The following is a 12,739-nucleotide window of genomic DNA, read 5'->3' as shown; positions in this document are numbered from 1 at the left end:
GAACAGCCGTGTTTTTACACTTCCGGAACGTGTCAGCCTGTCCGCCCCCGTCCGGGGCGTCTAACCACCCGGAACCTTCCATTCCTTATCACATCTTCTCTCACACGAGCGATCTTCAACCTCATGCCAACCCCACCATGCCCGGAATGGGCACCTAACGGCCGCCGGATGATACATGTCCTCCAGCACCCTCCCTGGTCTGGCAAACCACCTCGCTCGGGGCACCTTGCTTGCCCTCGCTTGCGTGCATAAGCCCTGAGAGCTGCCCCTGCTGCCCTGGCTGCGTCTCAAGTGCCCGACGGGACGAAATGACCGATGCATGTATGTGGACTACTTGGTGCGGCAATTGGCAGTGATGATACTGTACTTCTGGGACGTTGTGCGTGCCTTATGTAGTTTGTTCATTGAAAATCACGTTGTTACCTACCCGGAGCTCGCTGCTCGTGTCTCGTCTGTATAGCTTGTTTGACGAGTGTGATCATGGCGACTACATCTGCTGGTGAAGGAGATCGAGAAGTCCCGATTGTGAGTTGGGTACGTGTCTTGCAGGTGGGTTGTGAGGCTGATGCGCAAAACAGGCCGAGAATCTCGAGAACCAGCACGAGCTTGATGCCTCTTATGACGGCGATACGTACGACTTCATTCGTGGAGGTCCGTTGAGCTTTCCCTGATCATTGATATAGTGCATCAGAGACACAGACAATCGGATCATCCATCTACGCATTTCGCAACGAGAACGGCCGCTCGTACCATGCCTACAAAGAAGGACAGTATTGGGGCCCGAATGACCAACAGCAAAGCGAGCAATTGGATATTGCGTGCGTTGCGCCAACATGGATGTCTGCGCTAGGCTAATTGTATTGCATGGCAGTCACCAGGCATATCTGATCTTGTTCGACAACAAGCTGTTCTTTGCGCCGCTGACAGATCCGAAGGTACGGCTGTGAAGTATCGTGGAGGTCGAACGCTGTTAACGTTTCGCAGAGGGTGCTCGACCTTGGGACGGGGACAGGAACGTGGGCATGGTAGGTCACTGATGAGCGTATCTTGATACATAGCTGACAGGGCCAGCGATTTTGCTGATGAGTTTCCCAATGCCCAAGTCATCGGAACAGACCTGTCTCCGATCCAGCATCAAGCTGTCCCACCGAATTGCCAATTTGAAATAGACGATGCCACAGATGAGTGGACTTTCGAAAAGGACAGCTTCGACTATATTCACGTCAGAGGATTCTATGGCAGCATAGCTGACTGGCCAGAGTTTTATAAGAAAGTCCTGGCGTATGTTCGGTGCCCAATGCGATATTCATTCGTGCCGGGTCTCGGAGTGGCCTTGCTGACGATATGCAGACACTTGAAACCCGGTGGCTATTTCGAGCAAGTAGAGTATAGTGTAACGTGGATCGCTGACGATGGATCGGTACCAGAAGGGCACGCCTTCGAGAGATGGTCAAAGTTGTTTGTTGAGGCAGGCGAGAAAATAGGTCGCACCTTCCGGATCCTGGACTTGCAGACCGACTTCATCAAGGAAGCAGGTTTCACAAATGTGACTGAAAGGAAGTTCAAGATGCCCGTAGGGCCATGGAGTAGTGATCCGAAGCTGAAATCAGTCGGTCGGTATCATCTGCTGGAATGCTATGAGGGAATTGAGGGCTGGAGTATGGCGCTGCTGACAAGGCTTTACGGCGTGAGTGAAGGGCGCCGTCATCTAGTGTGACAGTATAGCAGTGCTGACTTCTGACAGTGGTCGTTCGAGCAAGTACAAGAGTTTCTGGACGAAGTGCGGCAGGGTTTCAAGGACCGGAGTGTGCATGCCTATACCTCAGTGTGAGTGAGCTTGCGGTGTCTGGTAGTCACGACTGACCAGTATCTTAGGACGGTGACTTGGGCTCAAAAGCCATCATGAGCCAGCTGAAGCAGAAAGAAATCGCCCAAAAAGCAAAAACTTTGTGCCTAACATAGCAGGGTGGCCCGGATCTACGAAGTTATGGTGGTACCCAACCCTGCTACCCACCTGGACGGTGGTGGCTTATAAGTTTCTCAATCGACCATTGATTCTGTGGTCGATTGTTGAACGAGAATATGGACTCACGAATATATGAAGGTCGCTTGCCAAATGTGAAGACTAGGCGGTAACCGGCTGGGTGGCAAAGAGCGTTGCTGGGGCGATATCGCTTTCGAATCCTTGCTACCATAGATGCCATTATGAAGTCTCGACCTGGTCTAGCTGAACTCCCTTGAACTCGAAACCTCGAAGGCCTGGACACGCTCCGAGGTTGCGACCATCCCAGTGTAGAGCACAAGGATGATCAGACCAACCAGTTCCCCTCCTTATCCTCCCACCCCATATCCACCTTCGACCACCCCATAAGCGTATTCCTCCCATCAACCTTATAATGAATGCCCTCAATCGCATCCGCAATCCTCATCTTTCCAATCCTCCCCCCGGCGTTGTTCATCTTGGCCATATCCCCCTCCTCCAGCGTAACCAACCTCACATTCTCCTCAATCCTCTCATGCTTACTACTCTTCGGAATTACCACAATCCCCCTCTGCACCGCCCAACTCAAGCTCAACACCCCTGTACTCACCCCATATCTCTTCGCGATTTCCCTCAATTCCCCGTCCTCTAGTATTGGATTCTTCCCAGTCCCCAATCGCTCCCCACCCATCGTGCTCCAGCTCACCACCTGGATACCCTTCTCCTCACAATACTTGACCAACTCGAAATTCGGATTCAACACATGCAACTCAACCTCATTCACCGCCGGCGCGATCTCCACCCCTTTCTCAAACAACACACCCAAAGTCTTCTGCGTGAAATTACTGACGCCAATCCCCCTCAACTTCTCCCCGTCCACACACCGCTCCAAACTCTTCCAAACCTCCCAAAACGGCGGACTCCCAGGATAAGCCTGCACCTCCCCATGCTTCCCCATCGGGTTCGGCCAATGCATCAGATACAAATCTATGTAGCCCACATCTAGATCCCTCAGACTCCGCTCCAACGCACCAGGAACATCGTGGAACGAAGTGCCCCAGAGCTTGCTGATGACAGTGATCTCGTCACGGGGGACGCCGGATTCGCGGATGGCGGCGCCGACGACGGACTCGACGCCGTAGGACTGCGCGGTGTCTATGAGGCGGTAGCCGGAGTGCAGGGCGTGGATGATAGAGTTCTTGAGGGAGGTGGTGGCGTCCGTGCCGAATTGGCCTTGCCAGGTCCCGAGGCCGACCGCGGGGATCGTTGGTTTGGTGGTGGATTGGGAGCGGACTGGGTTCGGGTCTCTTGTTAATGACTGCACATGACGGGTCTGGACAGGGAATTTGGGAATAGTGCAAGTACATACTGTTCAGCGGGAACCTCTTTGTGCACACTTCGGGCCTTGCCGAGCTCGCCATCTCGAGGTTGGTACGCCCTGTTCCTTCCAGTCCGCTTCGAACGTACAGTTTATAGGTAGCGTGGGGATCTATAGACCGGACGAATCTGTAGACACCTAATCCTCCTCTATCCGTGATGGAACCAAGTCACGAGTCCAGCGGGACGCGTTTACCTGATATGTGCCAGTGGTGTTCCCACCTCAGTAGTTACATTTCGGCTAATGGTAAGTACGCTAGCAGCATACGAGTAAGCTGTGCGCAAGAAGCCGATGACGTTTTGCAGCTGCTTAGCGTGATCGCGGCATTCAGATCCTCAAATCGTAGAAGGAACAATGGTTGATGGGAAATGACCACCGGCACATGCGAAGTTGTGGTTCTAGCTGACTTTGAGGCGCGAGAAGTATCCGGTGTGGCCCAACCCCGGACCGCGGGGCAGATAGTGGGGAGTCATTAATATTCATATGTAACACGTACCTGGCTATCAAGCAAGGCTATAGAACAAGTCAACGTGCTATCACGCAAGTCCACCTTGAAGGCCGGTCACCTTACTATGGCTCATGACTACATTCCATTATGGCATGCCAGCCCTCTTGTCGGTCTTCTCATTCAGTCCCCAAGCTGTCGAGCTCCCATCATGCACCGTGACCCTCCTCATGTCCCTTCTGTACTTCGTCCGAAACTCCCCGCCCAGAGCCCTGTGCATCACACACGTATTGTCCCAAATAATCATATCTCCCGCATTCTGCCATTCGATTTGCACTACGTACTTGTCGTCACAAGCGTGCTTGTACAGGTCCTCGAACAGCTTTGCCGGAGGTTGCTGCCCGTCGGGCCCTTCCAGATGATGCACGTGCGCCGCAACGTACAGATTCATGCGTCCGGACGCTTCGTGGCGCTGGACGAGACGATGCTTGCCCATGGGGTACTGCGTTGGGTCTAGATCGGCGAAGTATTCCGGGCTGGCGAGTTTACGAGAATGATGCATAGAGTGAAAGGCGATGTAGTTCTGGGAGACCAGCTCGGCCTTCAGGTCGTCGGAAAGATCGTCATACGCTGTGCGCGTATCGGCGAAGGCTGTGGCGCCGCCCATGTTGGGAGGCGGGAGCTCATGGGCGAGGAGGAGCGAGAAGCCTGCGCGCCGTGGGTTGAAGGAGGAGTCGACGTGGAAGAGCGAGTTGCCCTGGGTTTATATGTGTCAGAGACCACAAGTCGGGTATGTCTGAAGAGGTTTGCTGACTGTCAGCTGCTCACCTTACCGTGTTGACCCTTTGGGCTTGTCAAAGGGACGATGGATCCATCTTCCTCGACATTGCTGACATCAAATAGCTCAACATACTTAAGTCGGTTTTTTCGCCCAGCAGCAAGATAAGGCGTGATATCGTCTAGCTCTCCAAACTGACGGCCCAGAGCGATGTGAGATTCATCGGTAAGATTGGTCTGGCGGATCACAACAACGCCGTACTGTGGCATGATTCAGCTTGCTGTTGTCATTCTGGTCTGTAAAAGCCGGGGATACCTTTGTGACAGCATCCTTGATTTCTTGAAATGCTTCAACAGACGGAGCGCTTGAGAGGTCGAGCCCAACAATCTCAGCCGCGAATGTAGGTGCTAGCTTCCTCAAAGTAGCACCTCTGCTCTGCAAGAGAGGCTCTTCCAGTAACACTCCAGGCATAGCTCTTGTATATTAGGTTGGTGTTTGCGGTCATACACTATAGGCGAGACTTGAAAGCAATCCCTTGCAAAAGACCACCTCAAACTTTCCACTGAAAGAATAACTGACTTTCGGAAAGCAGAGTCGCGATGAGTCCGGGGAAAGATAAGCTTATATGGGACGAGCAGACGGCTCACACGACAACCCGCTCCAGTGCTGCTCAACGTTGAAGCTGATATCGGCTATTGAGGTGTCAAAATCGAAAAGGCAACAGGTGATGTATCCTACAGGTGTTAGCACACAGTAAGCGTCGCGGTCTCTGATCACTGAGGAGAGCAATGGCTGCAACCGAGGTCAACGTAGATCGATGAAGTCAACTCATCCCGCGGGCCTTGTGACATCGTGCGCATTTAATTGCCGGGCAGCTGTCTCAGCCAGTCGCGAGGACATCATGGTCAATTGCCGACACACGTAGAGTACTCGCATATTTTGCAAAGGATGTATAGATGAACTGAGGTCGTATGTCGAATCCAAGACATGGGAAGTTGCAAATGTCTGCACGTGACTAGCTAAATCGGCGAAATCTCGGTACCTGGGCACGACCGTGTGCAAGACAGCAGGAAGGAAGTGACCGAACAGGCTGCAGCAATCTAGGATGAGGGAGAAAATCAAGATCTGGGAGAACGCTATCGTCAATTACCGCTCTCGAGCTTACAGCAACTCTATGAGACAGTGTAGCGTAGCCTAAGCTCATGCCAACTCCATTCTAGAACCAAGTCCCTTCATCAGCGCCAGTATTTGCTTCAAGAACAAGCTTCGTAGATCTGTGTTGATATCGTTGATGTCACAGGAGGGTCGACTGTGGGGAGGACTTTGTGGATTCGAATCTTTGAGAATGCTTCTCAGGTATCGTTATTCTTCATTTCTTCGTGCGAATCTACTTCTCAGCTGGGAGTGAGCCGTAGATGGTCTCGACGATGATGCCGGTGATCTGGTAGGGATCGGCGTTCGAGGCGGGGCGGCGGTCCTCGAAGTAGCCCTTGCCTTCGCGGGCGCACTGGCGGGGGATGCGGACAGAGGAGCCACGGTTGGCAACGCCCTGGAATGCTGTTAGTACATGTGTTGGTAGATCTGAGGAAGCCATCTTACCCATGAGAACTTGTCGATCGAGGAAGTCTCGTGGCCGCCAGTCATACGCGCCTCGTTACCCTCACCGTAAACCTTGATGTGCTCAACATGACGTCCCTCGAGCTTCTTCATCGCAGCCTCGATGGCCTTCATGCCGCCCTCTTCGCGCATCTCAGCAGACGAGACGTTGGTGTGCAGACCAGCACCGTTCCAGTCTGATACTCATTAGCAGCTGTTGACATTTTCTGATACCCGCGAGAATACGCACCTCCTGGAATGGGCTTAGGCTGGAAGGAGACCTTCGCGCCGAACTCCTCAGCGATTCTGTGCAGCAGCCAGCGGGAAACCCACAGCTGGTCACCAAGGTCAATGCCCTCACAAGGACCAACCTGGTATTCCCACTGAGCAGGCATGACCTCGGCGTTGGTGCCGGAGATCTCGATGCCAGCGTACATGCAGGCCTTGTGGTGAGCCTCAACAATGTCGCGGCAGAAGACACGACCAGTGCCCACACCGCAGTAGTATGGGCCCTGAGCACCGGGGAAGCCGCCCTTTGGCCAGCCATATGGTCTGTCATCGAGACCAAGCAGGGTGTACTCTTGCTCCAAACCGAACCACACCTTGTGCTCCTTGTTGGCATCCATCAGTCTCGCAGCATCGTGGCGGTAGTTGAACTTGTTTGGGCTTCCATCGGGGTCCCAGGTCTCGCACATGACCAGGACATTGTCGCCTAGTCTGATCGGGTCTGGGTACATGGCCACAGGCCGGATGTAGACATCGGAGTTGTCACCTGGCGCTTGGCCGGTGGAGGAGCCGTCAAAGTTCCATTCAGGCAGGTCTTCGTGAGAGTTGGGCTTCTTGCTGAGGGTCTGCAGAAGAATGTCATGTTAGCGTAAAGTCCATCCGAAAATGACGGCGAGCTGAGGCCAGATTCACTGCAAATGAGGGTCTGAAACGGCGACTACCGCTCGGCGCTCAGGAATCTCTGCCGATCGGTGACGAAGCGTTGAGCCATCTCCAAGGTTCAGATGCGGCTTCTAGAATGTTGGCCGATGCGAGCTGTCTCCAATTGGGTGGAGATGGTAAACCCGCAGGCACGCCGAGGGCGATAGTAATGGATATGACCAATATTATCTCACTGCCCGAGCCTGAGGCGAAAGCATGTCTGCAATGCGCGTCTGCGCGCCATGGCTGACGTTCGTGTTACGCTGATGTCGGCGTACAAAAAAAATGTTGGATCATGCGACTTCCGGAAGTGCTGTCGTTCCAGATGAGGGCACCACCATAATGCTGACAGCGACAATGAGAGAATAGCTTACCTTGGTCTTGTTGCGCAAGCCATTGCTGCCATCGATCCAGATGTACTCGGCGAGGACCTTTCCCTTCTGGTCAAGTTTCATGTACTTGGCCAACTACGACCTGTTAGTTGGGTGTCCCAAGCAGTACCGTCTGTTGGACTTACGTTGGTCGCATTCGACACAGTGACAGAATCAACGTTCGCCTGTAGTCACATCGTCAGTCTTGTCTGATCGTGTGCTCGAATTCCGCTGGCCCGCAGCCAGGGTATGACATAGCTCACCATTGTGGGTTGTGTGCGATGAGGTGTTTGGAGATTCGTTAATTTGGAGTTTCAGTATGTACGTGCACTCAACAGAGCACAATTCTCGTAGTCTGGTAGTAACAACGTCGTCAAGAGCTTGAGTAGGCACGGAGACGAGCGCGAAAGATAACAACGGCAGCTACGATCAAATATATGTTTGCTTTGTTCATAGCTCGCTCCGAGGGTCAGCGCCCCTGCAGTGCCCCCCCGGCCGGGAGTCTCAGCCCACCAAACGCACCGCGTGGGTCTCGCCGCTCCCAGTATTCTTGACTTTTGGGGCTAACGCCTTTCAACTGATAAGCACTGATTGAGCGAACCAAGCACTCTCTATGGCCAGTACAAACAGCAGAGCTTCGATCTCCCGATTGTATGCTGTCATTGTACAGCTACCTGGAAGAGCTAGGTAGGTATTTAGTCGAGATCTCGAAAACGTCACAGTTTAGCAAGAGCAAACAGCCAGATGGCCATCTTCCAGTTTGCAAGGCAATCAGCAACCGATCTACGTAGTGCGTGGGGCAGCGGTGAGTCGGCAGCACGAGGGCGCAGTTTCAGGGCTCCCTGTTCGTTCCGAACTTCAAACGGACAGAAACAAAGAAAAAGTGCAGGCGCATGAGCAACAGCTGGCGCGTGCTCCTGTGGAACGGTGCTTATTTCGCCTGGGCTCCAGCTCAGCTCGGGCTTGAGCACCGATGTAGGCGCACAGCATGAGGCTAGATGTGAGCTTCGCTGCCGTCGCCCGAGACGACGAGTCTGACATCGTGTGCATGTACCCCACTGCGTGGCGGCAGCACGGTGGTACCTTGCAGAAGCACCGAAAGCCTTGCCCCGCGGTCCTTTTTCGGTTGTTGAGCCCACTAAACTCGCAGAGTATTCCGTGGCCTGACACTGCCCAGGCACTCACCCCGACGGTGAGCAGTAATTGCGAGAAATCAATCTCACCTCATATTGGAGCGAGCCAATTGTCTGGAACATTACTCGATCATATTGCTCGCCGTTGACACCATCTTTTGTCTGGCGACGTTCATGTTACGAAACGCCTGGAGAAGCATGCCTAGCGCCAGATAAGACCATCAGCCAATAGCAGCTGGCTTGAGGTTCATTACTCTTCGAGTTGACACCGGCTAATTGTACATACTGCCGACGTCGGCAGCGGATATCATTGCCGCCATCCGTTCAGTGTCCATCATCCGACGTGATGGATCTGTACAGACCGTGATTCTCTAAAGTCTGGGGCAAGCTTCGAGATCTTCGACCAAGAGCAGTAGCCTGACAATTATGCTTTGAGATATCTCGAGACATCTCGAGACGTGAAGCTGGAGCACTATTGAATGGCTCAGCTCCTGCACTCCCTTGGCTCTACTTGCCCGCCTGGGTATCACTCGCCTACTCTTGCTGCCTGTAATCGTGAACGCCTGTGCTTGAACCTTTCCTCGACACCATTGTCTGTCTATAGGTCTAGAACGTCTTGCTCTTCCGTGATTTGTCTTTCTTGGAAGTGGGTTCCGAGGGCCTCCTGCTGAACTTGAAGGCATCCTCGTCTTCGTCCATTCCAGCCATGCCTTTGGACCACAAGTTCATCGCTTGAGTCCTTAAGCGCTCGAGCTCTGCCTCGCGTGTCGGGTCCGCAGGAACTCTCCGCCCAGCTGTGACCTGAAATCTATAGTTCTGCACGGCTAACGCACCCTGGGCCATTCGGGCTTTGCGGATCCAGCGCTCAGTCTTCCGCGTGTCTCGAAAGCGTTTCCGCAGAGACATCTGCACGCCTTTGCCGCTGTACGCCATGAGGCCCATCGTTCCGGCAAGCGGCTTGATGGCCAAGCCACCCAGCCCACGAACAACGCCCAGAGGTAAGGACATAGCCCCATGGTCGCCTTCCCTGACGTCCTTGTACGGGATCCGCACGACTCCAGTCACGCCATCGTACACACCGAAGATGAATTCGGTGCCGGCTACTTGAAGACCACTGGCAACATCTTGTATAGGATCAAACGGTGGCCGGACCGTCTTGTCACCATAGAGTCGAGGCGCATTCCTGAGCCCGAGCGTAGCAGCATACCACATATTAGATGTTAGTCGCAAAATCGGTTTGACGCCTTTGCCAAGACCCTTGCCAACATCCTTCGCTATCAGCACTGGAGTGTGAGTCTCGCCAGTATTGGTCTCCGTCCTCGTCAGACCCACCTCGTCGAATGAGTAGTGTGTGTTCGATCGTACAGGACTCATGACAGATCGGACTGGGGCAGCTTCGCCGTGAAAGTTGAGTTCCTGTGATGCTCGCCTATAATCTTCCTTTGCATTCTCGGCAGTCTCTCCTCTCATAGCATGAGCATATCGCCCAGGAAGTGTGACCGCATCTTCAATCGAAAGTCCTTGCTGTTTTCGCTTCTTCTTTTTCCTCTTTGCCACATCTCGTGTCGTTGTGTCCTTGATCTCGGAAAGTCCCGAGAACGCTTCCTGGAAAGCATTAACCACCACGCCTCCAATCCCAGTCAACGGCTCTCCAGGACCCTGGAAGTCTTTCCAGACGCGGCTCTTGTGCAGGATAAGCTGCTGCCACTGGAGCTGTTTGTTTTCTATCAACAGGTCCGCTGCCAATGCTGACAGCTGTAGTTTGGTGTGTTTCATGGTCCAAATTGCCAGACGGTCAGAAAATACGCCACAGCGCATCTTGGCTAGTGGCAGCGAGCGGTGGAATGAGTCGACCGCATTCTCTGCGCCGTCGCCTTCTTTGGCTATGCTTTTGGCAATCTCCTGGGCCTTGGCCTTCGCATCGGGCTCCAGACATTCTCTGATGCCTTTGGCGAATTTATCGCTGTCGAGCTTCTTCAAAGGCAATGCTTCCTTTGCTCCGGCTCCAACCTTTGCTATCTCCTTTGCCCAGAATGGCTGATCGCCGAAGAATGGCACGATCATCGTTGGTTTGCCAGCCTTGAGACCAGCCGCTGTTGTGCCAGCTCCGCCGTGATGGACGACAGCGTCCACGTACTGGAAGAGCCAGTCGTGAGGCACGTTGTCAATCATGAAAACCCCATCAGGCTTATCCATACCCTTACCCATGTCTCCCCAGCCTTTACTGATGACGGCCCGCACATCTGCTTTAGCTACTCCGTCGAAAATCATCTGCGTGAATGCAGTCGGATCATCGATACCGGATATCGATCCAAAACCGATGTAAAGAAGGGGCCGCTTGTCAGACGATCGCTCCAGGAACTTCACCAAATCATCAGGCGGTTTGTATGATGTCGCAAGATCGAGGAACACGTAGCCGGCTATGTCGATCTCTGGGCCCCAGTCTGCTGGCTTAGGGACAAACCCGGGAGACCACAGGTAAGTCACCGGGATCTTCAGTCGTGAAAGCTGGCCTGGTGCCCACAGCGTCGATACTGGCTCTAGGTTGAGTGTCTTCTGTCGAAACTTGTTGACCAGATCCCCCAGACCTTGCCAAGTCATCAAATCGACCAATGGGTAGGACATGTAGTTAATGTATCGCATGTCCTCCACATTCGACGACTTTATGTTGGCCAGTGGATGCGGAAATTGTGATGTCGGCGTATGGAATGGGAACGGGAAACAGAGGTGGAGAGGTATCCCAAGCTTCTCAGCGATATGCACATGCGCCATGCTAGGAGGATTTGCGATGATCGCGTCCGCAATGAAAGGGTACTTGTCGCCCATCATCTTGAGGTTCATCAGATCATGCTCGTCATCAGTAGCATTGATGCAAGCTCTCCACATGCCCTGGAACATCTCGAACATGTCCTGCCTCCTCTCGCCGATCTCACCAGCCTTGATCGTGTCCAACGATGGGATCAGACCTGGATTCTTCACCATGAAAGCCATGAGTCGGGACGGATCGCCCTTGATGCTGAAGAATTCGAGGCCGATCTCTTCCTCGATGAACTTCTTGAACGTTGGATGCGTGGCAATGCGGACCCTATGATTGTACTTGTCCTTGAGAATTTTGCCAATTTTCAGGAAAGGCTGAATATCTCCTCGAGATCCAATGACCATGATCACGATGTTGAGACTGGGTATTTGGAGCGTGCCCTTAGCTTGTGACTCGTGAAAAGCTGCCGCATGTCGCAGAGCTTCTGCTTCTTCTTCTCTTGCTTCTGGATGTAGATGCCTCGTTATGGTCGTTCCGAGCGCTTTCGATAGGTAGCCAGACTTAGCAACTGTCTCGTTCACCGATATCCTAAGCCGGCCGTCTCTGGCTACGCGACCGCGACCCTGGAAGTGCTCGTTGCCGACCTGTACATCGCGCTTCCCGTTGCCATTCTCTCGCTTCACCTTGTTCAGCCGCCTGGTTCCTAGAGGATGGCCTTGTGCAGGCGCGGTGTGGCTCTTGCTTATCTGCAGAGGTGCCCCGTTGTCGTCAGAATCAGAGTCTTCGGAGGGTGATTCCTGTGCCTCAGCAGTCGCCTCCATGATGGGCACATTGTCATGGGTCAATGTCACTGCAGCGCCTGTCGACTTACGATGCGACTGCGACAGCACGGGTCGTATGGCGACGGGTGTGGCGGCGTCCGTTGCTGCTCTTGCAAGCACATTGGGGCGGTCAACCGGGGTGAACGGCGATTCTATACCGGGGAAGAGTGGATCAGAAGCAACCTCTTGCAATGTTGCCTCCGAGTCGAGTCGCGTCGCCGACGAGGGACGACGAAGGCCAGTGGCCGTGGCATCATCGGCGTAGTCGACTGCGCTCGTGCCTGTTGGAGAGACAAGCGTCATCTCTACGATTTTGATAGATTGTGGAGCCTCACATGCCGCACTTCAGCGTATGGAAGCACATGTCATGGCAACGACTTCCTCTCCATACTTACGGTGGTCAACGGCGGTGGACTGGGTCTACACAGGACAACGTTGGCATGTCAGGATGAACGGGTGCAGATATCATCATTGTGATGTGTTCGAAGCGAAGGTTTGCAATCTCTCGCAGACTGCGTGACGTAGAGCGCAGTACAAAATTTAGCCCCAGA

General features: G+C 53.6%; 4 protein-coding genes across 4 annotated transcripts; 1 reads left to right on the top strand and 3 right to left on the bottom strand.

Annotated features, from left to right (window-relative positions):
* Window positions 1–480: 480 nt before the first annotated feature.
* Window positions 481–1,906, top strand: AB675_4998 (uncharacterized protein; the record flags this gene model as incomplete). Its single annotated transcript, XM_018145174.1, has 9 exons — window positions 481–525; window positions 579–651; window positions 692–818; window positions 872–935; window positions 985–1,025; window positions 1,072–1,281; window positions 1,351–1,687; window positions 1,745–1,827; window positions 1,876–1,906. The coding sequence occupies 9 exons, from the start codon at window positions 481–483 to the stop codon at window positions 1,904–1,906; spliced, it is 1,011 nt and encodes a 336-aa protein (XP_017999281.1).
* Window positions 1,907–2,309: 403 nt separating this feature from the next.
* On the bottom strand, window positions 2,310–3,402 carry AB675_4997 (Glycerol 2-dehydrogenase (NADP(+)); the record flags this gene model as incomplete). Its single annotated transcript, XM_018145173.1, has 2 exons — window positions 2,310–3,274; window positions 3,351–3,402. The coding sequence occupies 2 exons, from the start codon at window positions 3,400–3,402 to the stop codon at window positions 2,310–2,312; spliced, it is 1,017 nt and encodes a 338-aa protein (XP_017999216.1).
* A 550-nt stretch (window positions 3,403–3,952) lies between these two features.
* AB675_4996 (Alpha-ketoglutarate-dependent 2,4-dichlorophenoxyacetate dioxygenase) lies at window positions 3,953–5,053 on the bottom strand (the record flags this gene model as incomplete). The annotated part of the gene is made up of 3 exons (XM_018145172.1): window positions 3,953–4,561; window positions 4,633–4,842; window positions 4,898–5,053. The coding sequence occupies 3 exons, from the start codon at window positions 5,051–5,053 to the stop codon at window positions 3,953–3,955; spliced, it is 975 nt and encodes a 324-aa protein (XP_017999322.1).
* A 4,162-nt stretch (window positions 5,054–9,215) lies between these two features.
* AB675_4994 (Sterol 3-beta-glucosyltransferase UGT80B1) lies at window positions 9,216–12,491 on the bottom strand (the record flags this gene model as incomplete). Its single annotated transcript, XM_018145171.1, has 1 exon — window positions 9,216–12,491. One exon carries the CDS (start codon window positions 12,489–12,491, stop codon window positions 9,216–9,218), a length of 3,276 nt encoding a protein of 1,091 aa, XP_017999443.1.
* Window positions 12,492–12,739: the final 248 nt, after the last annotated feature.

Source organism: Cyphellophora attinorum (genome assembly GCF_001299255.1).
Source record: "Cyphellophora attinorum strain CBS 131958 chromosome Unknown Contig15, whole genome shotgun sequence".
NCBI lineage: Eukaryota > Fungi > Ascomycota > Eurotiomycetes > Chaetothyriales > Cyphellophoraceae > Cyphellophora > Cyphellophora attinorum.
Note: the sequence above shows the minus strand (reverse complement) of the source record. Positions and strands in the feature narration are given on the sequence as shown.